This window comes from Phyllostomus hastatus, unplaced genomic scaffold (assembly GCF_019186645.2).
Source record: "Phyllostomus hastatus isolate PE091 unplaced genomic scaffold, TTU_PhHast_1.1 phas_scaffold_55, whole genome shotgun sequence".
NCBI classification, from domain to species: Eukaryota; Metazoa; Chordata; class Mammalia; order Chiroptera; family Phyllostomidae; genus Phyllostomus; species Phyllostomus hastatus.
In genome coordinates, this window is record NW_025334035.1 from 4412501 (window position 1) to 4440431 (window position 27931).

At 43.8% G+C, this 27931-nt stretch overlaps 2 protein-coding genes and 5 non-coding genes across 7 annotated transcripts; 4 read left to right on the top strand and 3 right to left on the bottom strand.

The window, feature by feature from the left end:
• Positions 1–6413: 6413 nt before the first annotated feature.
• TMEM107 (transmembrane protein 107) lies at positions 6414–9004 on the bottom strand. The gene is made up of 5 exons (XM_045824681.1): positions 8675–9004; positions 8442–8509; positions 8242–8342; positions 7416–7512; positions 6414–7218 (listed from the first exon to the last, which is right to left on the bottom strand). The coding sequence occupies exons 1-5, from the start codon at positions 8759–8761 to the stop codon at positions 7149–7151; spliced, it is 423 nt and encodes a 140-aa protein (XP_045680637.1). The 5' UTR covers positions 8762–9004; the 3' UTR covers positions 6414–7148.
• Positions 6423–6559, bottom strand: LOC123809528. Its single transcript, XR_006784007.1, has one exon. It is a non-coding gene; the product is annotated as a U8 small nucleolar RNA (small nucleolar RNA).
• Positions 9005–18551: 9547 nt separating the features above from the next.
• On the top strand, positions 18552–18623 carry TRNAW-CCA. The gene has a single exon. It is a non-coding gene; the product is annotated as a tRNA-Trp (tRNA).
• A 324-nt stretch (positions 18624–18947) lies between these two features.
• On the top strand, positions 18948–19029 carry TRNAS-GCU. The gene has a single exon. It is a non-coding gene; the product is annotated as a tRNA-Ser (tRNA).
• Positions 19030–19273: 244 nt separating this feature from the next.
• TRNAT-AGU lies at positions 19274–19347 on the top strand. The gene has a single exon. It is a non-coding gene; the product is annotated as a tRNA-Thr (tRNA).
• Positions 19348–19714: 367 nt separating this feature from the next.
• Positions 19715–19788, top strand: TRNAI-AAU. Its single transcript has one exon. It is a non-coding gene; the product is annotated as a tRNA-Ile (tRNA).
• A 642-nt stretch (positions 19789–20430) lies between these two features.
• On the bottom strand, positions 20431–22494 carry BORCS6 (BLOC-1 related complex subunit 6). The gene has a single exon (XM_045824275.1). The coding sequence runs from the start codon at positions 22201–22203 to the stop codon at positions 21112–21114; it is 1092 nt and encodes a 363-aa protein (XP_045680231.1). The 5' UTR covers positions 22204–22494; the 3' UTR covers positions 20431–21111.
• Between the last annotated feature and the right edge of the window lie 5437 nt (positions 22495–27931).

Here is a 27931-nt window from a genome sequence, read left to right on the forward strand (position 1 = left end):
CTCTCCTGTTATTTAGTTAACCTTTGGAAAGGAGAGAAGACAAACACTCAAGATCAATCTTCCACGTTTAACCAGAAGACTCACCACAACTCATTTAGTCCCTCAAGGACCAGGCTTTTAGGTTGTTTCCAGGTTTTGTTTGTTTATTTTCTATTACAACAGTGCTCGCAGGACTGTTGTAAATACCTGCCACGATCAGTCAACCCTCAGTCCTATGAGAGAGGTATAATCTTGATTTTAAATTTGAAGAAAACTAGGCTTAGAGAAATGCTGTGATTTTTTTTTTTAGGTTGGCTAAACGGTGGACTCCCAGGCACCTGTTCGGGGAGGACGGGTTTGGGCAGGACCTGTTGTCCAGTGTTCCTGTGAGGACAGCCCTGATTAGACTGCTGAAGCTCTGATCACTTGCTACCTGTTTGACCAGGGAGCCAGTTCCTGTCACTGCAGCAGAACAGGACAGACCAGCACTCAGGGCCACTGGGAAGCAGAGTAGTATGGGTGTGTGCAGCGGAGGAGCCACATTCCAGAGCCCTGTGTGGGCAAGACAAGGCACAAGCAGGTCAGAGTCTTCTGGAACTAGGAGATGGGAATACCTCCTGGTCCCAAACCCTCACTCTCCATTCATTAGAGATTCACTGGGGTTAACAGGCTCCTCTAGACAGTGAATTTGGCAAGAAGCCACATTTTCCTTACTTCCTTCCATATCACCTGCCAAGCCCATAGCCTACTAGTAGTGGGTGCTCAATAAACTCTTGTAATAATGAGTCATTTGATTGGGTGGCACAGCCAGGAGACTTGGGTTCTAGTCTCAGTTCTCCCTATCTGTGCAATGTCCTGAAGCAAATAGTTTTCTCCTTGGGCCTCATTTCCCTCATTTGTTAAATGAGGGCTCTTTCATTCCACAAAGCTAGGCATTCTGGCATCAAGAATTGCAGTAACACACAAGGAATTATTAAAACACTGTGTCAATTTTACCTCAATAAGGCTGAAGAGAAAACATATCGTGAGATCTTTGATGAACATAATAAAGACACTTGCCAACACAGTATTACTGGACTAAACGTCTCAGTTTACCTGCATGCACCGAAGCCCAATCAAACATGAACAGGAGTTTGCAGCCAAGAAAGTAAAGGTTTATTTTTAAGGAAATGGCACCACAACTGGAGTCACAGGTGAGCTCATGCTCAAAGACCTTGCTCCTGATGGTTTCCAGGAGATAGGTTATGAGAGGGAAAGTCATTAATCATGGTAGCTAAAGGAGTTAGGGTCATGGGCTCTGCTGACTGGTTGAGGCCAGTGTAGGGAGTAGTTGACCATTGTATCAGGTCCTGATGCCAGCCATGGCATTCTGTCTGATTGCAGGAGGGTGTGGTTCGTAGGGTCATTGTACTTTCATGGGCCTGGGGGTTGAAATAACTGAAATCAAGATGTTATCCTTAGCTTGAAGGAAACTCTGTTTCTGTGGTGAACAGACCTGAGGCTTTGTTCTTAGACAGTTTGATGCTGACCAGAATCTGATGTTCTAAGGGCCTAATGATTAAGGGAAGCAATGGAAGGACAGAGAGGAAAAAGGGTCATATTAAAGAAATGAAGTTTCATGCCCTGTCTGGTGTGGCTCAGTGGATTGAGTGCTGGCCTGTGAACCAAAGTGTCCCTGGTTCAATTCCCAGTTAGGGCACATGCCTGGGTTGTGGGCTAGGTTCCCAGTGGGGAGTGCATGAGAGACAACCACACACTGATGTTTCTCTCCCTCTCTTTCTCCCTCCTTTCTCCTCTCTCTAAAAGTAGGTAAAATTTTTTTTAAAATTAAGTGTCTGCATGGTCAGCTCAAACAGATTTAAGCCAAAAGGATTCTGAAGGCTCACACACCATAACTGGGAACAGCCTGGTGCTCACGTGATGTCAGTGGGGATCTGTTTCTCCTTTTCTGCCTGGCCTCTGGCTTAGCTTCATTTCCAAACAAACAGAAGTAGCTCCTGGCTTTTTAAATGCCATAGTTTGTATGTTTTCTTTCATGTCTGTAGTTTAAATTCCAAAAGTTCATAAGAGTATGTGGAGAAAGTCTCTCTCTGACCCTGTATCCCAGCCACTCAGCTTCTGCCCCTTCACAACCAGTCTGCCCAGTTCCCTGTGGCTCTTTTCAGAGATGTTCTGTGCATATCAATTTCCACTTCTCTGCACAAAGGGAATCAAACTATTATCAACTCTTCTGTGCCTTACTTTAGTCATGTAACTTGGAGATTATTCCATCAAGTGTGTAGTTTGCCTTTTTTTTCTGGCTGCATAGTATTATACTGTAACATAATCTAACCAATCCCTTGCTGACATTTAGATTGTTTTCAGTCTTTCACCAATACAAGCAAAGCTACAAAAACTAATCTACACATTCCCATTTTACCTATATGCAAATGTGTAGGGCTAATTCCTAGAAATAAAAACGCTAGGTCAAAAGGCATGGGTATTTGTGATTTTTATTGATTTCGATGGATATCGCCAAATCACTTTTTGTGGATGTTATGAAATCTTACTCCCACCAGCAAACAGGTGATGCCTGTTTACTTAGATCCATACCCTTTCCAACTTTTCACGAAACATTTTGGTCATTACAAATGTAAGTTAAACATGTTTTGTATTTTTCTTATGGTGAACGAGTTTAGGCATCTTTCCATATATTTGAGAGTTCTTTGTTTCCTTTTCTGTGAAATGGCCATACATATTTTTTATATTTTTTATTGGGTGGTTTATAGATATGTAGAAGATATTTATGTATCAAAATTAGCCCTTTCTCTGTAATATGAAAGTTTCACTAGGTTGTAATGTATCTTTTAACTTTTTCCATGTATATTTTTAACATTTTAATATATATTTAAATGTATGTCTTCTTTTTTGACTTCTGTGTTTTGTTATCATACTTAGAAATGTCTCCCATATTCCAAACTACTTCTGTGGTATTCTTGACCAAAATATATAACCTCAGTCTAAGCATGAGAAAGCAATGGACAAATCCAGACAGAGGGACATTCTGCAAAATAACTCACCAGCCTTCGTCAAGTGTGTCAAAGGAAAAAAAAAAGACTGAGGAACTGTCTCAGACTGGAAAAGGCTAAGGAGACATGCAACTAAATCCAGTGTGAAACTGTAGGTCTGGTCCTGAATGACAAAGAGGGCATTAGTTGGAAAACTGGCAAAATTTAAATAAGACCTGGAGATTAGTTAATAGTATTGTATCAATGCTGACTTCCTGATTTCAATAATTATATCATGACTATGCAAGATGTTAACGTTTGGAGAGCTGGGTGAAGGGTACACCGGAACTTTGTACCATTTTTGCAGTTTTTGTGTAGTTCTAAAGTTATTCAAAATAAAAGGCTAAGAACTTTAAGATTTCTTGTAGTTTATGGTTTTATTTTTTATATTGTAATCTGTGATCCATCTAATATTTCTGTGAAGTATTACCAGTACACCATATTTTCCTGTAGATGGTTACTCAGTTCTTTTATTGATTAATCCCACTTTTTGCCACTGATATTTTTATTTTTAATTATCTATTTGTAAAAATAAAGTAAAAAATACATAATGACATTTACCATAAGTATACAGTGCAGTAGCATTTAGTACATTCACATTATTGGGCAACCAATCTCCAGAACTCTTTTCATCTTGCAAAACTGAAACTTGCTACCCTTTAAACAATGTCTCTCCATCCCCTCCTTCCCCCAGCCCCTGGCAACCACCATCCTACTTTATGTCTCTATGAGTTTGATTACCTTTGGTACCACATGTAAGTGCAACCAAGTAGTATTTGTCTTTTTGTGACTGGCTTATGCTGATTAACAAGCCACTAATTTCACAATGAAATGGAAACCTATTTCTGATGCTAATTGGCAAAGCCTTTGGTGTTGACTAAGAAGCAAATAGTTGAAGTGCGTGTAGTAGCTACTTCTGGAGTGTGGTTGCAAGAATTGAGACACAGAAGGGTTAAGTGTGTTGCTGATCACACAGCCAAGAAGGGAAGATGGGGCACTGTGAACCTAGGATTGGCTCCACAGCTTGCTCCCATAGCCTTTGCCCTGGGCTAGAGTTCACATAAGAGAGCCAGGACTTGGAAACCAGCAGCATCTGATTGGTGTTTGAAGACAAGAGGTAGATGAAGTCACCCAAGAAGTAGTGACCACCAACATTTAAGGGGCAAGCAAAGGAGACAACCCAGCAGTATGTCCCCAGTGACTGGCACACTGTGGGTCCTCCCTCAGTATTCATTGGATGAGTCTGAGAAGCAGCAGCCAGAATAGCGGGAGATAAACTAGGGGAACCAGTTCTCAGAAGCCAACAGAGAAAACATTTTTAAAAGATAACAGTGGTCAATATTATATGACAAAAGGAGACCAAGCTAAAATCTGAGAAGTGACCTCTGGTTTTGGGAACAAGGGAGCCACTGATGATGAACAGTTTCTTAGGCTGGTAGGGGCAGGAGTGTGAAAAATGTTTAATGACCAACTCTTCAAAAAAGTATCCATTTATGTACATACTTAAGTTTATTGTAAATTTTACTAATATAAAAGATATGTAACACAGAATATACAAATAATAAAACATATCATATTTTTAAATAATCAATTTCACTCTTGTAGTTGTATGCTAATTACAGGTTGTAGTTCCAAAGTGAATATTGGTAGATATGTTTATTCACATTTTTGAATAAGACAAACAGTGAAACAATGAAGATATGTTGAAACCTCTGGTTCCTCAATGGATTGAGTGACTTTGGTACTCTTGTCCAAAATGCATAAACTCAATCTGAATGTGAGAAAACACTGGAAAAATCTGGGAATAGTTTACAAATCCAAGGAAAATATTTCCTCCATTTTTTGTGTTATTTACAATGCAACAGTTACAGACATGAAACTTCTAAACAGAATCTGCATTATTAACATTTTCTCCATCACCTTCTTAAATCTACACAATCAACAAAATATATGTTGTTTGCCCATTTCTATGGTGTAAAATACTGCCACCAAGTCCAATTTCAAACTATCAACTAAATGTCTGAGTGCAGAAGAGATACACAGTTGTATAACATTCTATAGTATCTCTACCATACAGATACAATAAATTTAAATAACCTTAAGAGCATATAATAGTAAGATGTACAATTAACAGGAAGTAATGAATTTTGAGTATTTATTATCGTTTTTTAAAAATAATTTATTTAATTGTAAATTTACATAATTTTTATAGTTGCATTTAACAACTGGTTTACAAAGTTTCTGTAAAACAAAAAGTTAGCTTTTACAAATCACTAGAACACACCCCTGGGTGGGGGTGAAAGCCAGACTGGAGTGGGATATGACTTTCCTGGTCAAGCCTCTAACCACTGCCAGCAATGTCCACCTCCCTGGCCTTTCCTCACAATCTGCTCCCCTACCTCTGCTCTGGCCACACTTCAGGACCTCACTCTAATTGCTCCTATAGAAGCAACACTTTTCCTACCTTGGACAAATTAATCACTACTCCATAGCATGTGTAATTCTCCTTTGTAGCACTTATCACAAGTTGCTATTAAATTACTCTGGAAGTATCGGGAACTGTTTCTATGGTGGCCGAGGCTGAGTATGGGTCACATTCATATCTGTTCCCTTAGTAACTACCACAGTGCCTTGTACATAGTAAGTGCTCAGTAAGTATTTATAGAATGAATGCTCAGGATGAAGGGCTGCCAGGAGAAGTATATGGTTAGGGAAAGGTTTTATGTGTCAGGCATCACCTGAGAGGCAACACCTGAAAGCATCTCCTTGGATGCCTTTAGCTGATTTAGAATGGACTGGGTTCTCCCTTCCCAATATATACTACACCAGGAAACATGACTCTTGAGAACATCCATCCTGTGACAAGTTAGAACTTGAGACTTGTGTAGTTTTATATATAATACTTAACAGAATAGTGTGTATGTGTTTTAATAACTTTTAGGCATGTTATTGTCATGTGTTAGCAGGCAGAGGTGGGGAGGTTGTTCCCCTGTGAACAACTGGTTTGCCAAGCTTCTGGGTAGGAGATCCAACCAGCATGGACCCTCCCCATCCCTGGAACAGGAGTGTCCTTCTTGCCATATTGAGATAGACTTCACAATAGACTGTGACACCAAGAACAACCAAAGGTACATAAAGTAACTTTGACTCCCCCAGCTTTCAAAGTTAAAAAGCATATACACATGAACATTTAGAACTCACTAGCAATTCAGAAAAAAAAGCCCTGACATTGTCTACAAATCAAAGCAGCTCCATAAGAAACCCACTCACACTAATAAATTAAAAAGGATTTGTTCTGAACTAAACCTACCTCCACATAAAGCTGAATAAAGCGAACTACTAGTGCAATATTTTCATTATTGTAAAAGAAAAAAAGTTAGGTGATCGTCAGGAAGAATCAGATAGGAGCAATCAGAGTGTTGCGAGCTCTGATTACGCAGAGTCGTTAATCACGAATCATACAAACTCCAATCATCATATTCAAATCTGTTCTCCAAAAAGGAGAAACAGGTAAGGATTATCCTACCTGACGATACTTTTTAATATGGAACAATCCGGGCTCCCTGAAAAGCATTCCGCTGTAAAATAGGGTGAGTAAATAACGCGTAGCCTGAGCTATCTAAAATCAGATTCTTCATTTTCTGTTGCTGCATTTATTTGCAGATCTTTCAAAAACAGATTTGTTTTTCTTCCCCATTTAGCTGCAAAAGGATAAAATAATTCCTCCCAGAATGCTCCATTCACGAGCAAGCAGCCCTAACCGTTAGCGTCATTTACATATCTCCGCCCACTCCCTTCCGCCAGACTTTTACCGTAATAACCAAAATAAAAGCGATATATATTATAGTCTGCAAGGCTGGAAAACAGCCTTCTGTTTCTCTAGTAATTTGACTACCCCAATTCTCCCCTTAACTTCTTATAAGTTTTGATGTTACTCTAAAATTTATTTCATTACAAAGCACTAAATAAAACGCGGATAATCCCAGACTTGACAAATAATTAACACTACAATCCTCCACCAAATGCAGTTTTAGAGGTGCTTCCTCCTTCCAGGAAAGGTGAATGGTCCCTTGCTCCTCTATTCTTTGCTCCTCTATTCTTCCTGTGTTCCCATGAAAGTAATCAGAAAGGTTTCTTTTTCAGCCCAAAGACGCTGATGAATAATGCCACTTCAGTGACAGCTGGGAGGGCACTGTGGAAGGCAGGTAGTGAGTTTAGGGCCTCTTCCAAAAGGCCCTAACACCCAAATCCCCCAACTAGAGACCCACTCCCAAAGTAAATGTGGGGCAGGATTTCAAAAGACTTCAGGAGCTTTACTGGGGTGGGGGAAACCTTCAGATTTAGGGTAAACCTTCCTCCCCCATCCCCAAACATTTGATATTACTGTACCTGCAGAAGACAAAAATGTACCAGTACGTGGTGCACTCCCAACGTTCAAATATGAAAAAGGAAAGGGCCACAGATGCACTACAGTGAGCCCCGATGGCTTGGGAACATACCGGAGTCAAGGAAAGCCTCAAGATGGATAGGTAGTGATGTGCCAGAAAAAGCCAATGGTGGGGCTGGCATCTGCACTCAGGTTCACTTCTTGCTCCCTTGACAACTGCAAAGGCCAGAGCCAGCAGCTCTGTCTTACGAGTTTTGGGATAGCCTTGTGAGTACAGGCCAGAGCTGACTGAGCCTGCACAGCTGGGCCCCAGGCTATACCCATCCCATATCGAGGGGCCAGCCTGAACCCTTCAGATGAGGTAGGAATAGGCTCCCCATCTACCCCAGGCCACACAAGAATGCTCACAGTGACTTGAAACATTCTGTTGGAGTCACCCTCCAGCACCCTGGTGCTCTTGGTCCACAATTCAATTCTCAAGAGTCTTCCCTGATCCATCTTCCTCACGTCCTCTGTCTTCTGAGTTCCCATAGTGCTTTATATCTTCACACACTCCTATAGTACAGTGCTTATCACACTGAATTACAGGGTCTGCTTCCTTTTCAAGGTAAAACGCTGTGTTTTATCCCATTGGGGATCCTTAGTGCATAGCAGGGGTTTAACAAATGATCTTAGATTGTATTAAATCTGCATTGCCTATGATCTTTCAAATGAAGCAAAGACTGTTTGCCTTCAAGGGCAGTCACTACTGTGTCCCTCCCAAAGTGTCTGAAGGGAGTCGTAACGGAAATGGGCCTTATGGGAAAGGTGCGCAGACAGAAAGGATACAGAAGAGGCTCTGGGTACTGTTGAACATGGAAACTCCGGAGAAGAAACCGGTCAGCTCCACTGCAAAGAGGCCCAGGGTGACAGAGAGCGCTGCCACCAGCCTGCAGAAAGGAGGGGAATTGGTTCAGGCCTTCTGGACTTCTAAGAGCCTTCCGCTCCCACTACTACTTAATTCTGACCACCCCGCCCCAAGTGCTCACTGAATGTCCTGCTTCTCATACTCCTCGGGGGTGAACGTGAGAGGCAGGCAGGCCTGGATGTTGCTGTCCTGGAAAGCAAGCCGGGCAGACAGAAAGAAAGAAAAGTGAAAGAGGGGAGGGAGATGGGGGATGGGAGGACCCGACTGGGTCAGGTCCTGGGGAATTAGGGGGGTTGGCCTGGGAACACCCCAAAGTGGGAATGCGGACGGGAGGAAGGTGGTCGTTGGTCTTACCCGGGACCAGAATAAGGTGATGACGACCACTAGATGAGCCAAGAGCGTCAGGAAACGAGAGGGCACCAGTCCTGAAATCCGGCCCATGGCCCCTAGAGGCAGGGACACCGCCTGGAGCAGAGGCCGTAGTTTCTAGGGCTAGAAGGTCAGGGATGGCCACTTCTGAAGTCCCCCAGGAAAGCAGGCAAAAATCCATCCGCCTCTTTCCCGCCGGTGCAGGCAAGGTCCAGTTGCCTTAGCAACCGCATAAGAGGGCGCCCTGGGAACAATCTTGGAAAATCTCGCGAGACAAGTACATTTTCGAACCACCTGGAGAGCACAAATCGGGGCTCCGTGTGTGGGCGGGGGTTGGGCCCCGGCAAGTGGTCCACCGCGACCCTGCTCTTCGCGCTCAGCCGAGCCGTCTGTGACTGTGCGGTGTGGCGCGGCCGGGCACCGCCGAGTCTAAATCACGCGGGTCCGGCGAACGGAAACCCGCTCTGCCCTAGCCGGGTACATCCCATTCTCTCCGTTGCCCGCGCCGGGAGCAGCCGACCCTCTATCCGCAACTCCCGCTATGTTGCCCAGGATGACTCTCCGCGTAAGAGTTGCTCTGTCATCGCCTCGCTGGACTTAGGGCGACGCCATGCCCAGGCATGGACACTCTCTCCCCTTCACTCCTCTGCATCCCTCTAACTTCCCACTGCCCTGGGCCAGACGAGAGGAAGGGGACCCAACATGGAGAGGTGGATACCCCTACATGGTCCGGCTGTCGCTTATTGTCGCGGAGCCTCTGGTTGTCCGAGGACCCCAGACTTGAACTTTCCTGATTCTAGTCCCCCCCCCCACCCCCCACCCCGACTCCCACGATAACTTTGCTCAGTTTGGGGAGGGATTTGCAGAGGGCAGAAAATGGCCAGCTGTCTTGAACTACAATGTGGAAGAGAGATGTATTTTGGGAAGAAAGTAGACGCCACCTAGAAAAGAGGGACGAGGAGTGGAGTAAGGAAATAGTACCCAGCGCCCCTGGGAGGCAAGGAGTAGGTGACTACCTAGACTCTTCTCCAATTTCTTTAGCTCTTTGAGGTGTGGATGAGGCAGGATACTAAGAAGTTAGGAAAATTTCCTGGCAAGTGGAATGAAGGAAACGGAGACAAAATAGTTAAACAAGGCCGAGCAATTAACAGATTGCTAATAAATTGCAAGATTTTATCTTCCCTAACCAAGGACACTTAGAGGCATATAGTTTGTACCTCTCCTCCTCAACTGGAAAGTGAGTAGCTTGAATCACCCAGTTCTGGGAGATAGAGGACAGAGACCCAGTTGATGTCATTAGTGCTAGCCAAACCCCAGGATGGAAGAATTTAGGGAAATAACAAAAATGACCAATTAGAGCCAGACAAATCCAAGATAAAAGTAAAGCAGTGTGGCTGACCAGAGAATGATCCTAAACTTCCCTATAACCTCATTTTGATGCATCAGCATATTAAAGAACACACCTGGAAAGCTATCTAATATCCTATTGAGATGTCCCCTGCTAAAACTCTGAACCCACATCACTCTCAGTCTTTCTCCCTCAGGTGTGTACTCCCCCCCTCCCCAAACTCTAAGGGACCCCACTAGACTTGCAACCAGGGGAGCAGCAGGCAGCGACAGCTCATCCAGGGCTAACCTATTTCTAAGGACTCTACTTTTGCCTCTGCAACTTCCTTTCCTGAGTCCACACAACTCAGCATAGGTCACTCCTGTTGCAGTAACCTTACCTCTTCTATCTTAATCCTTTCCTTTGTTTCACTGTCCCCAGCTTTAATAAATGTACTCTCAAAATCACATGGACTCATGTTGTGAAATCTTTCTTGCATGAAGTCAAGGACCCACACATTCCACCCTGGCTGGTGTGGCTCAGTGGACTGAGTGCCAGCTCGTGAACCAAAGGGTGGCTGGTTCACTTCCCAGTCAGGGCACATGCCTGAGTGGTGGGCCAGGTCTGCAGTAGGGGATGCATGAGAGGCAACCACACATTGATGTTTCTCTCCCTCTCTTTCTCCTTCCCTTCCCCTCTCTCTAAAAATAAATAAAATCTTAAAAAAAAAAAACCCACACATTCCAGATTGTGCTAGGGAAGACATGCCTCAGTCCTAGTCCCTGTCCAGTGACCCCTGACTTTGCCCAGATGCAGTCCAAGAACTTCTTACTATCGGCAACTTCACTAACCTTGTCAGGGGATCCCTGAAAAATTCGAAGTTCTCTGCAATTATTGCTCAGAGCCCAATCCCAACCTCACGGGGACATCACTGTCCCAGAAGAATTATCTCTCTCCCCACTCCATATCTCAGTGCTTTTAAGTTGGTCTAAGCTACAAGTCTAAGAGACATTTCTGACTTATTTATTATTTATTTATTCAACAAATATTCATTGACCAGCTAGTAAGTGCCAGGCTATGATGGGCTCTTGTTCTTGAGGAATTAAGACAGAAGTCTCTATTGCCATGGAGTTTACAGCCTAGTCAGGCAGACAGACGACAAACATACAAACAAATAAATCTGTGTGGTACTGTATTTTTAGGACTATAAGTTGCACTGGACTATAAGACACATCTAGGTTTTAGAGGAGGAAAATAAGAAAAAAGTTTTTGAAGCAAAAAGTATGGTAAAATATTTAATAACATAAATAACATAATATTTCACCAATGTAAATATAAACTACATTTACTATCCAGATAAGCTACATTTGGACTATATGATGCACCCCCATTTTCCTCCCAGATTTGGGGGGGAAGTGAGTCTTTTAATCTGAAAAATACGGTAATTTGTGCTGTAAATAAATATATTTTATTTTTTCAAGCTATAAGAAAAAGTTTATTTAGATAGTCAAAGAGGTAGCAGAAGTGAGCTGTAGAAGAAATGGGCTCAGGAAACAAGTTACAGAGGCAAAAGAAGGGATCTTAAATCTTAGGAGAAATAGAGAAGCAAGGAAAATGTGTCTGATGAAAGGGGATGGGGAAAGGTGCTCATGTGCTCCATAGAGAGAGCTGCTGTAAAAAAAAAAAATAATAATAATAAATGGAAATGGTAGAATAATACTGATCAAGGAGAGGTTCATTGAAAATGGGTCATTTGTTCTTAATCTTTGTTTTAGGAAATGTGGTCAAAACTGAGAGGTAATGTATTTCTCTCTTGGGACCATAGTGTAATAAATAAATTTCCTTTTTTCTAAACTAGTGGGTGAAAAAATTCAGATAGTCAAAAGATGTTTCCTCAGGTCATGAAAGACAAAGAGAGGAACACTTCCAGATTAAGGGAGACTAGAGAGACTTGACAAATTTAACATGACAGATTTCATGTGTTATCCTAATGGATCTGGACCAGAAAAAATATATTTCTTTAATTATAAAGGACATTAGTGGGACGATTGGCAAAATTTGAATATGATCTTTAGTTCAGATAATAAATTGAACTGTGTTAATTTCCTGATTTTTAAAAATAATCCTACTACCCTTATAGAAGAAAACACACACTGAAGTGTTTAGGAATAAAGTGGCATTGTGTCTGTAATTTACTCTCATATGGTTTAGAGAAAATATGCTCCCTGGTTGGTGTGGCTAAGTGGATTGAGCACAGGCCTGTGAACCAAAGGGTTGCTAGTTCGATTCCCAGTCAAGGCACATGCTTGGGTTGCGGGCTAGGTCCCCAGCTGGGAGCAAGAGAGAGGCAACCACACATTGATGTTTCTCTCACTCCCCTTCCCTTCCCTTCCCTTCCCTTCCCTTCCCTTCCCTTCCCTTCCCTTCCCTTGAAAAATAAATAAATAAAACATTTTTTAAAAAAGAAAAAAAAATGTGTTTCTGTAGCAATACATAGGCAATGATAAAACAAGGCACATGGGAATTCTTTGTATATTTTTGCAACTTTTCTGCAAATAGAATTATTTTGATAAGTTTTACATGATGAGCCCTTTTAAAGTTTTCTTTCCAGGTCTTACACAGGTATTATCATTGAGATATAAAGCTGATTTATAAAAAGAAGGAATGATTTCTAGGATTGAGGGTCCCTAAATGTTGGGCCACTATATATCAAAACTGTATAATGCCATTTTCACTGAAAGCCACCTCTTTGGAGGACAGAACAGTTTTTCCCTCATAATGGAGACAAGGCCTCCAAAACTCATAAAATAAAAATGGCAATCATTTAGACTTTTCAGATGAATTATTTTTAAAAGAGAGGTTCAGCAAAGTCTCTATTTTCTACTCAAAGAACATAGGATGATATAAAATGTTAGCCACACTGGTTTCCCAACTGTCAGATATGTAGGGGAGTTTCTTCCTTTTAACTGTTGAGCCATTTCAAAATTCTGAAAATATTTTCAAACCTCCTCCATGCTAAGTGGGACAAGGAAATTCATCCAGTACAGTGGACCCAGTTGCTTCTTTCCCTTGAGGTGACCCTCATCACTATGAGAATCTCAAAATGAGTAACAGTGATGCCATCTAAAATAGAATGAGAGGTGGGCTTCCTGTACTCTCCAACATGGAAATTATAGCGCAGAATGCATGGAAACATTCTTGGCACAAACAAGATGCAAGGACTGAAGGGCTCCCCTTTTTCTTCCTTCTGTTACTTACATGCCTTTTGTCCTGGGAACAGAAAGCCCAGGCCTTCAAAGCCAAGTTCCCCCCCAGTGACAGTTTGTCAAGTCTAACTGTTCACAGATGAAGAAAGCACGGTCATAAGATGAAAGTGAGGAAAGACTCAGACTGGCTTTTGCAAAGTGAGGTCCTTGGGTTGGGGGCGGGGGGGCGGAATGAAGAGGAATTACCTGACTGAAAATCTGGGGAAAGAGCATTCCAGGTGGAGGAAAAGCAAGTGCAAAAGTCTTTAGGTGAGAAGAGGCCCAGTTGAACAGAATAGAAGCTAGTGCGTGTGAAGCCTAGTGATGGAAGAAGAAGAAAAGATCATGGTGAGCTGAGATGAATCAGATCATGTCTGGCCTTGCATCCATGGGGAGGGACATGGTCAGATTAGTATTCTAAAAAATGACTTTGGTTGCAACATGGAGAATGGATTTTAAGATTTTAAGCAGAAGACCAGTGAAGAAGCCATAGAGTTATCCAGAAAGGACGGGACAAGATTGGACCAGGGTGGAGTCAAGAAGGTAGAATGAAATGGAAGGAACCAAGATGATAAGAAGGTCTGAACATGGGGTTGTGGTTAAGTAAGAAAAAGGAAGGGCGGCAAGGATGACAGATTTTGGGTTCTAGCAGCTGTAAATTTGGGGGATTATTCTGCTTACAATAGCCTTCCTGCCTGGGGGACCTACTAGATAGTAACAACTGGATAGTCACATTTCACATTTCACACCCTGAATTAATAAACAACGAACAGGTGGTTGGGTCCTGTCCTGTCATTTTCCATGACTTTGATTCACAGAAGCCTGCCCTAGAGGAGTCTTGAAAACGTTGAGTTTTGGAGCCAGCCTGTGGTCATAGGAGGTACTGCGAGTGACTGGATGTCCATCACTGGAATCCACGTCATAACATTTGAACTAGTCATAAAAGAATTTAAAAAAATGATCATGGAAGAATTTGAACATACATAAAACTGAAAACAGTATAATGAGCCCCTTTGAAATCTACTGTTCTGCTTCAACAATTACCAACATGTGGCCAACTTGCTTCCTCTGTACTTTCCCTGTCAGCCTCACTAGGTTATTTTAAAGTAGATCCCAGACATCACCAAATAGTTCAAATTGCCCACTCACACCTTTTTTTACAGTTTGTTAGAATTGGGGGTCCCAGTAAAGTTCATACATTTTACTTGGTCATTGTGTCTCTTAAGTCTATTTTAACCTTAGATTCTTCCTCCTCCCTCTTCTTTCATCTGGTTTTCTTGCAATTTATCTGTTGAAGACACTGGGCCATTCATTTATAGGCTGTGTTCTGGCCTGGTCGTTTGACTTAGTCCTCTGTCTTTGTGTTCCCTGTCAACTTGTCAGACTAGTCTCATGTTCAGTTGTCTGGTGAAGATATATCATGAGTGGTGGCTTGATATAGCACTGCCTATCTCCATTATTTTATGAGGGGGTGCAAAATGGGGATGTTCTAATTCTATCATTCCTTCTGCATTGATCACCTGGGATTCTGCTACAGATAAGAATGTGCCCGTGTTAACTCATTGCTTACATTGAGATACAGGTTATACAGAAATGACTGGATAAATATGTGCCCCCCCAAGTTTTCAGAACAATGAGTTGGTTCCCCAGCATCCTTCAAAAGTGACAAGTTAGTTATTTTTAATATTATTGTGAAGTTGTAGACTTTATCATCTTTTCTATGTTCCAGTCCATTGCAGTTATACTTTTTGATGCTTAGATTGTCTCTGTGTTGACCAGTGGGAACCTCTTCAAATTGGTTCATTAGTGCTTCTTTTCTTTTCTATGTGAAATTTATACAACATGAAATTAATCCTTTTAAAGTATTAAATTAAAGTATTAAGACACAGATAAGGCAATTGGAAACACACGGAGCAACATAGTTACCTGTCTCAGGTCAAAGATCCTGTAACTGATGACATGAGGCCTCAAACCCAGGCTGACGTGAGACTCTGAGCTCTTCACCATCTGTCTCTTACCTCTCACTCACTAGTCCTCATTATAATCTATGAACATTTGGTTTATTACTTTACTCAGTTATTGTATCTCCTGTACTAGAACACAAATGAATGCAATACATAATTGAAGTTTCTTGGGGTCGGGGGATAAACAGAACAAAACAAAGCCCAGGAGAGCCCACGCCCATTCTAAAGCCTGTGTAGTAGTTGGGGTGGGGTGAGGGGTGAGGAGAGTGGTCAGCAGTTGCTAGCCTCAGTCAATTGTCCTGAGGGGATCAAAGTCCAGTGTTGTAGGGTATTTGTGCTTTTTGTTTAAAAATGAGCAGCCAGTACTTCAGATTCTTATCCCAATTATAAATGTTGGTATCCAACTTAAAAAAAATGAGAAGGAAAAAAATAACCCTGATGACACAGCATTCAGGCCTCAGGCCACCAGCTTTCAGTCTCTAGATCAGTGCTGTCCAATAGAACTTCCTGTGATGATGGGAATATTTCACATTGCCTCTGCTCATCATGATAGCCAGCTAGCTCCATGTGGCTCTTCAACACTTGCAATGTGGCTAGTAGGGTTAAGGAGCTGAATTTTAAAATTTTATTTTAATTTGAATAGCCCCATATTGAATAGCCACCCTAGTGGCTACCATATTGAGCAGTGTGGCTCTGGATGGAATACTTTATTGGTTTCTGAAGTTTGAAAACTGGTGGGTTGAATAGAGGAGTTTTAAACATTAGAGAGTACTCTGAATGGTGACACTGGACTGATCATAATTCATACTTGTTGCAGAGCCTGAGCTTAGAGATCAAGTTCATGTTCCCAGGTACCACGTTCATGGACCCAACTTCCATTTCTCGCAAAATTTTCCAGCACACTGCATACTTTTTACCTACCCAGACATGTCGACTACCTCAATACGCCAGGATCTTGCCCACTATAATGCTTTGCTAAAGCTATCCCTAAATTTCACAAATGCTTTTTGAATATGCACTGTATGCCAGGAATTGTACTATGTGCTGGGATACATATATTCCCCTTGTAGTCGAGGGGAATAACCAAGTAAACAACTTAAAGATAGTATTTCCGTGTTATCTTGGGGAGAGACACAGGAAAGGCCTCTTTCCTCAGTTAAGGGGTGAAGTGGGGAGAAAGGAGCTTTTGAATTGAGTTTTGAAGGTTACAGAAGGGTCAGGAAGGCTTGGGAAGACCACCAAACAATACTACCAAGGATAGTGGCACAGAGATAGTTGGGACCAAGGTGAGTTTAAGTGATTGTAAATGAGTCAGCATGATTTTCACATGGGAGATGAGGAGGCAGCAGCTGAAGAATCAGGCAAGGGCCAGATACGAAAAATAATAACAACCATAATAATTGTGTGATTATTACTAGACTCTGAGTACTTCATCTGTAGTAAATAAACTTATAGTAAGCTATTATAACCTTTACTATGTTAATGATGGGGACATTGATACAGAGGCAGTTTCAATAACTAGCACAAGTTAAACAACAAATAGCAAAGCCTGCATGTGAATCCTGGCAACCTGGTTCCAGAGCCCACATGTTTAAGAAGCCCTTGGCCCTGGGATGCCCCTGGTTGGGTAGCTCAGCTAGTTAGAGCATTGTCCTTATACACCAAGGTTATGGATTCCATCTCCAGTCAAGGCACATACAAGAAGAAACCAATGAATGCATAAAGAAACAAAACAACAGATCAATGTTTCTCGCTCTCTGAAAATCAATAATAGAAGAAAAAGAAGGAGAAGAAACAGCAGCTCTTGGCCCTAGGAGCCCAGACAATAAGTTATGACTTAATCCCAGTTTTTAGGCCATGGAATGATGGGATCATGTTTTCATTTTTAAAAGATGATTCTATTTGACTCTTGGAAGCAGAGAGATCATAAAGGGGTCTGTTATGATAACCCAGAGAGAGATACTGAGGGGCCGGCAATGAGAATGGGAAATGATGGCTGACAGGAGAATTATGGAGGAAAATGGAAATGACAGTTCTTGGTGACTAGAAATGGGAAGTAAGGGAGAAGGTAGAGTCAAGGTCACTGACTGGGAGTGCAGAAGGACTGGAAAGGAAAAATGACAGGGTCAAGTGGAGCTGTCCAGCAGACACTGGTCCTCTGAATCCCTCAGCACACAGGTGATGGTTAAATCCAGGGAAGATGTGTGAGGAAAGTCAGAACTCTAAGAAAAAAGAAAGAGACTGGGTGGGGGGTGGGGGGAATTAGAGCCAGCAGAAGGCCAGCAAATGACAGTCAAGACAACCAAGGGAGAAAAAGGCTCTTAAAGAAGCTGTTCCTGAGTCAAATAACGGCGGCAGGCTTTGACATGTTTGTAGTCCTTGATAACTTTCCAGAGAGCCACTGTGCAGAAGATGCAGGCATTGGCTTGGAAGGAAAAGAGTGAGGTGCAGCATGATCTCTTTCACCATATTGGCCTGTTGAACTCTTCTTGTCCTTCATGAAGCAAATGGAGTTTTCTGCCAGCTTCTGGTATAGAGGCTCCCAGCTCTATCTCACCTGGGGAGGGTTTTTTTTTAATTATTATTAAAGACAGGTGTTAATGGTGATCAACATCAGAACAGTGATTGTCCCTAGGAAGGGAGAGGCGGGGATCGCTTGGGAAAGGACAAGAAAGAATTTTGGGGGTGAGGGAAATGTTCTATGTGATGAAAAGGTTCTGAGTTACATTCGTCAAAACGCATCAAAATATACACTTAAGATCTATGCATTTCATTGTATGTAAACTACTCTTCAGAATTGTCAAAAGTGACAAAATTACCGATTTCGGAATTCTACCCTGGACTTTTAGGTCAGGCTCTTTGAATATGGAGGTTGTGCGTTGCTATCTGGGAAGCGCTGCATGTGATTGTAACATGCGGCCAGGTAGGAGACGTTTCGCTGGAGAAGCTGATCTCACCGCTTCAGGAGTCCTGGGCTCTGGCATGGCTCTCTCATGGGTCTGGTATCTGCTCTTCCGTCCGTTTCTGTGCAGGCCGGCCCTTGTTGTGCTGTGACATCTGGGTCCCCCCCGGTAACAGCTCTGGGCCACCTGCTCCTCCGCAGGTCGCCCGGAGAGGGGTAGGAGGGACGGCTGAGCCCGGAGCTCCTAAAGCCACTGCTGGGTCCGTGTGCCCTGCTCGTTCTTCAATACGGGTGAGAGAGCACAGGCACCACGCGGCAAACTCAGGTAGGTCCTTGGCTCTTCTTCCTCTATCACTGAGAACCCGATTACCAGGAAATCAAACCATTAGGTTATGAGAAAATCTGATAAAACATAAGGCCGGTCGACCTCGTGGCGCAACGGTAGCGCGTCTGACTCCAGATCAGAAGGTTGCGTGTTCAAATCACGTCGGGGTCAGCCTTTTCGGTGCTTTTTCTATATTTCACTCACGACGGGAGGCCAAAAATCGCGAGGTGGATTTTGCTGCAGGTCCATTATCATGGATCTGAGCTGACTGTGGAGTTCATGAGGACTAGTGCATGTTCCAGATAGTTCAACTCACGGAGTCTGGCGGTCGTGCAGGCGAGAATGTCGCTGGGTCTGTTCAACACCCTGCGTATCATCTCCGCAGTGCTGAGCAGGATTTAAGAAATGAGATTCTTCAGCTACTTGAGTGGATCCAGTCCACTGAAGAGCAGGAGGCTAGACCTCACAGAAAATAGCTATCCTTAATTTCTCGTGGACGAGGTGGCCGAGTGGTTAAGGCGATGGACTGCTAATCCATTGTGCTCTGCACGCGTGGGTTCGAATCCCATCCTCGTCGGCTTACAGCCATCACTCTTTACGTCAAGTTTTGTAGTAAGAACTTCTCTTACCTTCTGCATACCCACGTTGAGTTTCCGTATCATCCCCTTTCGTTGTCTCCCACCAGCGGTGGTGATTATTGTCTCTTTTACTCCGTTTTCAGGATAGGCTAGGTCTGGCTTTAAAAAATGGCCCTTTACATTAATTCACATACCATGGAGCTGACCTGGCCAAGGAAAGACGCTTCTATGCTATCGCCATTAGGCGCCGTGGCTTAGTTGGTTAAAGCGCCTGTCTAGTAAACAGGAGATCCTGGGTTCGAATCCCAGCGGTGCCTAAGTGGATCTTACAACTTTTGCTTTAAAACACTCCAAAAGAGGAGTCTGAGCTTCCTAGCATCCAGCCCATAAAATTTCCCTCGTATCCATCCTCTCTCCGGGAGTCAAACAGGATATGTTTCCTATTTGTTTGTGTTTCTGTACACTACGTATCGCGTCTTAAGTATTAAGCTGTTATTTGTGTCTCCGCCTGCTGCCAAGCACTGAAGTCGCAGTATCTGTGCTTGTTAGTGTTGTGTCTTGGCTGTTACCTCCTGAAATGTTCGGTAGTTTAAAGTTCGCAATCGTTCCCATTTTTAGTTTTCCTGACAAGACTCATGAGTAATGAGAATTCTATCCAATATTATGTCAGGCACTCAGGGAGTTGGCCGGTTAGCTCAGTTGGTTAGAGCGTGGTGCTAATAACGCCAAGGTCGCGGGTTCAATCCCCCTACGGGCCAAGTGGAAGTTTAGTTCTACTTGAGTCAACTTTTTGTTGTAGGGAAAGCTTGTGGAACATTTCCGACATCAGAACTTTTCACATACAAAAGAGAAACGTTTTGAGTCACAGTCCAAAGTGCTAGTGTTTTCAGGGAGAGGAGGAAGTTTCAAAGAAATTGGAGCTCTTTCTGTCATCTTTTCCTAAATCTGACCATAACATGGCTGGTGGCTGCTGGAACCCACTGTGTGAAATGTAAACAGAAAGGTGCCAGAAGCTGGAATAAAGATTGTCTCAAACCATACTTGTGGCACTGATCAGTGCAATGTGGGAATGGGGTCAGGAATGGAGCTAACAAGTTTTTCCTGTCTTTCTTCACAGACAAGATGTCCAATTCACCCAGTCCCTGACTGTCTATGTTAGGATCTGAGAAAACAATCCCTTCCCTTTCCCTTCTAGAGCACCATGTTTCTGTTTCTGCTTTTATTGAATCTCTGGACCATATCTCTGACCTGCTATCTAAGAGCAGGAACCGTATTCTATGTAGCCTGGGACACCCACCTCACTCCCAGCACCAGCCCCAAGGGAGCTCCACGAAAAACATTGACCCTTATTCCCAATTCCTTTGGTTCATCAATTCCTGTAATGCCACACAGACACAGCCTCAGCCTTAGCAGCAGCAGCACTTTAATTCCACAAAAATTCAGAAAGCCAGAACTAATCAGAACACTCCACAACAGGTGGGCTTCACACCCAGGGGCAATTCTATTGAACCCTGAAAATAGTGAGACCCATCCCAACTCACTCCCTCTACCATGCAATGCATACTTTCTAGCTTCACCCTGGTTCTGGTTGAAATGGGATGGTGGGGGGCCAGCGGGCAGAAGCAGGAGGTTTTCCATCTGCAGGTGTGAATTCTTGTCTGCATGGTTTGTGGCCAAGGACCACTCAAGCTCCCATAGCCCCTGGAACCTAGATGTGGCCACTGGAGTCAGAGTAGCCACAGTGGAGGCTGGGGCAACTGTTTCTCCTTTCTTGATCACATATGGCAGTCATTACTCCCAAGCACAGACCTGAAGCCCTGGGTTCCCAGATACGGTGCTCTAGCTAGGGGAGAACAAGGTAGTAACAGATGGCTAACTGAATAGGAGCTGAACATTATCCCCTCCCATCAGGGAAGGCTTTAGAACTTTCCCATATACACCTGCATAAGGCCCAGCGAATGGACGCTGGCCTACTAAATTTATCTGAAAGAGCCTCCAGTATATTGGTCTCCCGACCAGAGCTCCTTGAAGAGTCCTTAGGATCCTCCTGGGCCCTGGCCTGGACTCTCTTGTCCTCATAGTCACTTGCACAGAGCCTCCAACACCTCCAGGGTGCGTCGGATATCCCGGACTTGGCGCGCCAGCCCCTGCACCGGCTGCAGAGCCCTCTCCAGCTCCTCGCAGCGCGCCAGCAGGGTGTACATCCCCTTGATGCTCATGTCCACGGCTTCGCCTAGAGAGTCCACGGCATCGCGGTAGGTCTGGATGCAGCCTACGCTCAGTGCTGTCAGCTCCTGCACCGCGCCACCCAGCCCGCGAAGCAAACGGTCTACCCTGCCACCCAGCTCCCGACTCAGCCGCTCCAGGTCTCGCAGCACATCGGGGTCGATGGGGGGAATGGCCGGAATGGATGAAGGTGCTGAACAAGGCGGGGCAGGGGGCGGGGCTTGAGAGGTACCGCTCAGACGGATCTTAAGTTGCAGGTTGTTGGCGACAAAGTGGGTGAGATCGCCGTGGCGGCTCACTGTGCCCTCAAGCTCCAAGGGGCTGGAGATGGTGGCTCGACGCCCGCCGCCCAAGCCAGACTCCGCTCCCACTGCGGACCCGGAGCCGCCGCACGCCCCGCTCAGCCCGTCCAGGCTGCGGCTGTCCTGAAGGCGGCTGGAGAACGATCTGCCAGCCCTGCCGGCCGCCCCCTCGTCATCCTCCTCTTCCTGTTCAAAATCCATCCCGCCGCCTCCCGGGCTCCCTCGACGGCAGACCCTTTCGGATGCAGGCTTGTCCTCGGGCGGCTCAGGGTCCTTGCGTAGGGAAGACCCGTGCAGGTCGTGTTCGGGACCTGGCGCCCCCCGGCGGCTCCCTGGTGAACACGGCGTCACTGCGCGGCCGGGATCGTTCTCCGGAGCCTCCGGTTCCGGCCCTTGGACGACGCTGCAGCTCAAAGTCTTCGGGGACGCCCTGGGGTGGCGGCTCGAGCCTCCAACGTTCTCGGCCTCTTCCTCCCCCGACACCCGGAAGCTTGAGGGCGGCTCAGAGGGCGCTCCGCCCGGCCCGCCGCCAAAGATCGCGGCTTGCTGTCCCCCCAGAGGCAGAAGGTCTGCCTCGGGCCCAGGCCGCCCCAGGGACGACTCCATACTGCAACTGGGGGCAGGAACCACCGGCTCCTGCGGCATTGGCGGCGCCTTTAAGGGGCGTTGGTAGAAGCGTGCCGACCGGCTGCGGGATGACAATGGAAAGGACGGGAACAGCACTCTGATTGGCCACGGTGACCAGGAAGTCCCGGAAGAAGAGCTGTTATTAAACAGCCAGACACTAGTGAGAGCCAGCGGGATGAAGAGAAAGAGGTGACAGCTGTTCTGATCGCCCCACCCCTTCAAAAAGTTGAGGAGGCGGATCTTAAAGAAGAAGGTCTTGAAATTCCGGAGTCCTCCAGGGACTGGGCTCAGACTCTTTCCGCCCACAATGGTCACGCCCACAGTTGTTGCTTAGCAACCATACCAAGCAGAGATCTGACTTTGGGTTCCTAAGAGAGGTTCTTGGGATGGAAATAACATATCCTGCTTGGATCGTCGGGATTGAACCACACATAGTTGATCAGGAAGTATGAAAACAATTCTCAACAGAATATGAATTGTTCGTACGGTCATCCTCGGCTCACAGACCTAGCAGATGAACTATCCAGAGCGACTAACCGTGGACAGAGAAGCGTATTTAAGAACTTTCCTGGCCTTTTGCCACTCTGTTCTTTCTCCTGCCCCCTCCACCTTTAGTCTCTTCCCTTGGAGGATGGCATGTGATTTTCCCACTAAGTAAAATAGTCAATAAGAGAATGTCCCTATATGAAGGTTAGATCCCTGGTACCATTCTGATCTCATCTCTTCCTTCTCTTCCCCTTACTGGTCCTGCTGGAGCCACACAGGCCTCCTCCTCTGTTCCTCTGACAAGACAGACATGCTCCTTCCTCCATAAAAAGAGATTTACACTTGCTCTTTTATGGGGGCCGGAGGGCCGGGGCAAGAATGAGTCTACCAAGAAAAATTTTCAACTTGGATATTCCTCTTTTCCTTCTCCCCTTTAGGTTCTTACTTAAATGTTACCTGAAATTTTCAGTGAGGCCTCCCCTTACAACCTGTTTAAAATTGCACCTCTTTACCCAGCAATTCCCAGTCTTCCTTCCCTGCCTATTCTCTGTAGTACTTATCGCCATCTGACATACAATATACTTTGCTTACTTGTTCGTGTAGGTTAAGGCATTTTGTCTGTTTTGTGCTCATCTGTCTCCCAAGTACTTAGAACAGTGTCTCATATATGGTAGGTGCTCAATAAATATTTATTAAGAAAGTTGCCCTGGCTGGCGTAGCTCAGTGGATTGAGCACCGGCTGCAAACCAAAGTGTTGCAAGTTCGATTCCCAGTTAGGGCATATGCCTGGGTTGCAGACCACGACCCCCCAGCAACCGCACATTGATGTTTCTCTCTCTCTCTATTTCTCCCTCCCTTCCCTCTCTAAAAATAAATAAAATCCTAAAAAAAAAAAACCTTCTTCTAAAAACAAAGAAAGAAAGAAAATAACCCCAAGTGATTAATTCCCTCCTCCTTTTTTTGGCTTGAACTCTTTCAAGATGTGTTTCTGTCACTTGAACCCAGAATCTTGATGAATATACTATGAGACCAATGATCTGCTCTAAACTTTTCTTGCTTTCTTTGAGACTGACCTTCCCGTTTATCCCCTTTTACCTCTCAGCAGATGGATTCTCTTTACTCAGCAAGTGACAGAAAATACCAGTTGAAGCAACAAAAAGGGGGAGGGGATTTGTTATGTCATGCAATTATGGTCTTGGTCTTGAGTGCATGTCAGAGAAGCCTACATTCAGTTCTCTAAGGCTGTCAGGAAGGGTTTGGTTTCTGTTTGTGAGGCAGCTTTATCCCAATTGGGCTTCCTCATGGTGTCAAAATGGCCATGTCATTTGTCATTCTTTGGGGGTTATATTTGTCTTCTTAGGATACTGTAACAAAATACTACAAGCTGGTTTCCTTAAACAACAGGCATTTCTTTCAGTTTTGGAGGCTGAGAAGTCCAAGGTGCCAGCTGATTCAATACTTGATGAGGCGCCTCTTTCCAGTCATCTTCTAGGTGTATCCTTACATGGTAGAGAAAGAAAGCTACCTTACTTCTTGTAAAGACACTAATCCTATTATGAGAACCCCACCCTCCTGTCCTCATCTAAAACCAGTTATTAGCCCTGGTTGGTGTGGCTCAGTGGATTGAGTGCCATCCTGTGAACCAAAGGATCACTGGTTTGATTCCCAGTCAGGGCACATGGCTGGGGTGTGCAAAAGGTAACCACACACACATCCATGTTTCTTTTCCTCTCTCCCTCTCCTCCGCTCCCCTCTGTCTAAAAATAAATAAATAAGATCTTAAAACAACAACAACAACTAATTACCTCTAAAAGCTCACTTCCAAACATCACGTGATGTTAGGACTTCAATATGTGAATTTTGGAGAGACCAAAACATTCAGTCCACAACAGGGTCATTTGTCATTCTTTTTGGCCTCTCAGGATCTCAATTCCAATGTTTGAGAACTCTTCTGTGTCATTAGGCAGAGCCCATCTCCTACAAAAGCTGGAATACCAAGCAGCCCCTTTCCCAACTTCCCTAGCACATGACTCAAGCTGCACCACGGTCTACTGCACCACTTCTACAGTGAAATTCTTCCTGGCTATGTAGACTCAAAGCATGGTCCTCCCAGAAATTCCTGGCACTCTAGAGATTCTGTGACTTACCCTGTATGCTTATTAGTAAGGTCCTTTTCTGCTTACATTAACCTGGATTTTTTTCTGTTGCACGTATTGGCCTTAAACAAATAGCCAGTATTTCTTCAGCAAAATGGCTTTGTTTGGGAACAATGCAGAATTGCACTTTGGGACATGGGGCTAATGGCCAATCACATGCAAGTCCAGAGAAACCAAGGAGAGGAACTACTCTTTTATGGACTTAGGCTGTTGTAAAAGATGAGTCCATTGGAGGAAACTACAAGTTGTAAGTATAGTGACCTTTCATTGGCTGGGTTATGACAGTCTCCCATTTCTTCCCCCAGTTGAGGTAGTAAAGCAGTATCACTTACTGTTTGAGAGCAAAGTATGTCTCTTCCTATTGGGGTCAGCACTATGTGTTGAGTGACACCTGTACAAGAGTTCTCTCTCACTCCATTTGAAATGAGGTCTCTATTAATTTTCACACGTTTTCGGCCTCCTCACTCCATTTGAAATGAGGTCTCTATTAATTTTCACATGTTCAACAGGAACTGTGGCTGATATACTCCCGCACCTTCCATTAGTCTTCACAGAAGGACAAGGATGCATCTTTCCCAAAGCCCCAGTTAATGTCCCATAACATCTCATTGGCCTCAACTGGTTCACATACCCAGTGAAGTCACTTTGGCCAGTGCTATATTGTCTGATTGACTTGTCTGATTGACTTTGGCCTAGGTCTGCAAGTAATCACTCCAGTAAGGCAATAAGAATTAACTTATTAGATTGAAGCAATTATGCTCCTCCTGGATCTAGGGGTACATCAGTTCCCCCAAACTCCAGTAGCTGCAACACAATAGGGGAGAGAAGAGAGGTTGTGGAGGAATGACCACAGTGTTCATTACATTAGGGGCCAGTAAAGTATGGCCCGTGGGCCATATTCTGCTCCCCGCCCATCTATATGTGGCCTGTGAGCTAAGAATGTTTTTTTACATTTTACATTTTACATTTTTTACATTTTAGTTTTTCTATACATTTATTTTTTTTAATAATAAAAAAGCCAGACATGCCCAAATGTCCAGGCAAATAAAACTCAATTCTTTCTTTCTGATGTTATAACCTACTATGTAAGCTTTTAAATTAATTCTGTTTGCCTGTGTTGTTTGATTTGATTAAATACTCTCTGTTCATGGCACAAAACTTCCCTAAGCTAAATACACACAAATATTGAGAAACAAGTTTTTACTTTGTTATGTAGAAGAGACTAAGTAAGCCCTATTCCATGCTTAAGTGTTGAAGTTCTTATTTTTCAAATCTTATTTCTTAAAACTCAGTGTAGCTGAAGTTTAGTGACACCAGTCCTGTTATTTCTTGTCATATGTGTTACACAGCAAGTGTATTTACAGTAGTGAAGTGGCTGATACATATTTGTGGTCAAAGTATACCGTACTTTAGGAGACTTTTTTACATTTTGAATGTTTAAAAATAATACAAAAATATGAAAAATTCATATAATTATATGAAATTCAAATTTTAATGTCCATGAAGTTTCATTGGCATCCAGTCAGTCTCACTCATTTATGAACTGTCTGTGGTTGCTTTTGTGCCATAATACCACAGTTTAGTAGTTTTATGGCAGAGGCCATATGGCCTGCAAAGCCTTAATTAATTACTCCCTGGACTTTTACACATAGTTTGCCACCTCTGCACTGCAGCTGCTGTTTGCCTATCACTGTCACCAACTGTTGGTCACTTCTGGATGTCTGATGTGACTCATATTTCCACACATATGCACATTCTGTTTATGAGGCTTTGGAATACTCTTCAATACTTTATAAAAAAATGTTTTTGGTCCAAAAGACCTGTACTACAGTGCCGGGAGCTAGAGAAGGACGTGTTTTGCTGTAATCAGAGACAAGTGTCTTGTTAAAGGCCTATGTTTTTCCTGCTATCCCATAAATACACATATTTTTTGTTACCAACTATGCAATTCCTGTATGTGGGAATTTAGTGTATGAAGAAAATGGTGGCATTTTGAATCAATTTATAGACATTGTATGAGACCAGCTATTTGAACTAAAACAAAAAACAATTATTTCATTCCTTACACCAAAAATTTCTTTTTTCACTTTGATCACAATTTTCCTCTTAAAAAAATTAATTTAAGTCCTGGCTGGTGGGGCTCTATGGGTTGAGCACTGGCCTGTGAACCAAAAGGTTGCTGGTTCATTCCTGGTCAGGACACATGCCTGGGTTATGGGCGACATGGGCCAGGTCCCCAAAGGGGGCCTGTGACAGGCAACCTATCCATGTGTTTCTCTCCCTCTTTCTTCCTCCCTCCTCATCTCTCTAAAAGTAAATAAATAAAATCTTTTAAAAAATGATTTAAGGGAAAGAGAGAAACATCTATTTGTTGCTTTGTCTTTTCACACATTCATTGGTTAATACTTTTATGTGCCCTGACCCAGTTTGGAACCTGCAACCCTGGCACATACTGGATAATTCTCTAACCAACTGAGCTATCCAGGCAGGGCTGATCACATTTTCATTTATTTTTTAATGATTTTATTTATTTATTTTTAGAGGGGAAGGGAGGAAGATAGGGAGAGAAACATTGATGTGCCAGAGAAACATCAGTTGGTTACCTCTTGCATGTCACCAGGTGGAAACCTGGCCGTCAACACAGGCATGTGCTCTGACAGGGAGTGGAACTGGCGACCTTTCAATTAGGAGGCCCACACTCAATGCACTGAGCCACACCTGTAAGGGCACATGACAATTTTAAATGAAAAAGAAGAAAAGTGCTGAAAGTAAACAGCTGCATGATATATATATATATATATATATATTTTTTTTTTTGGGGGGGGGATAATAAAAGGTTTTTTTTTTAAGATTTTATTTATTTACTTTTAGAGGGGGAAGGGAAGGAGAGAGAGAGAGAGAGAGGGAGAGATACATCAATGTGTGGTTTCTGGGGGCCGTGGCCTGCAACCCAGGCATGTGCCCTGACTGGGAATCAAACCTGCGATGCTTTGGTTCGCAGCCCACGCTCAATCCACTGAGCTACGCCAGCTAGGGCAGGATAATAAAGGTTTTTAAAAAAAAACCAAACATCAAATCCATAAAGGAAAAAGATGATAGATTAG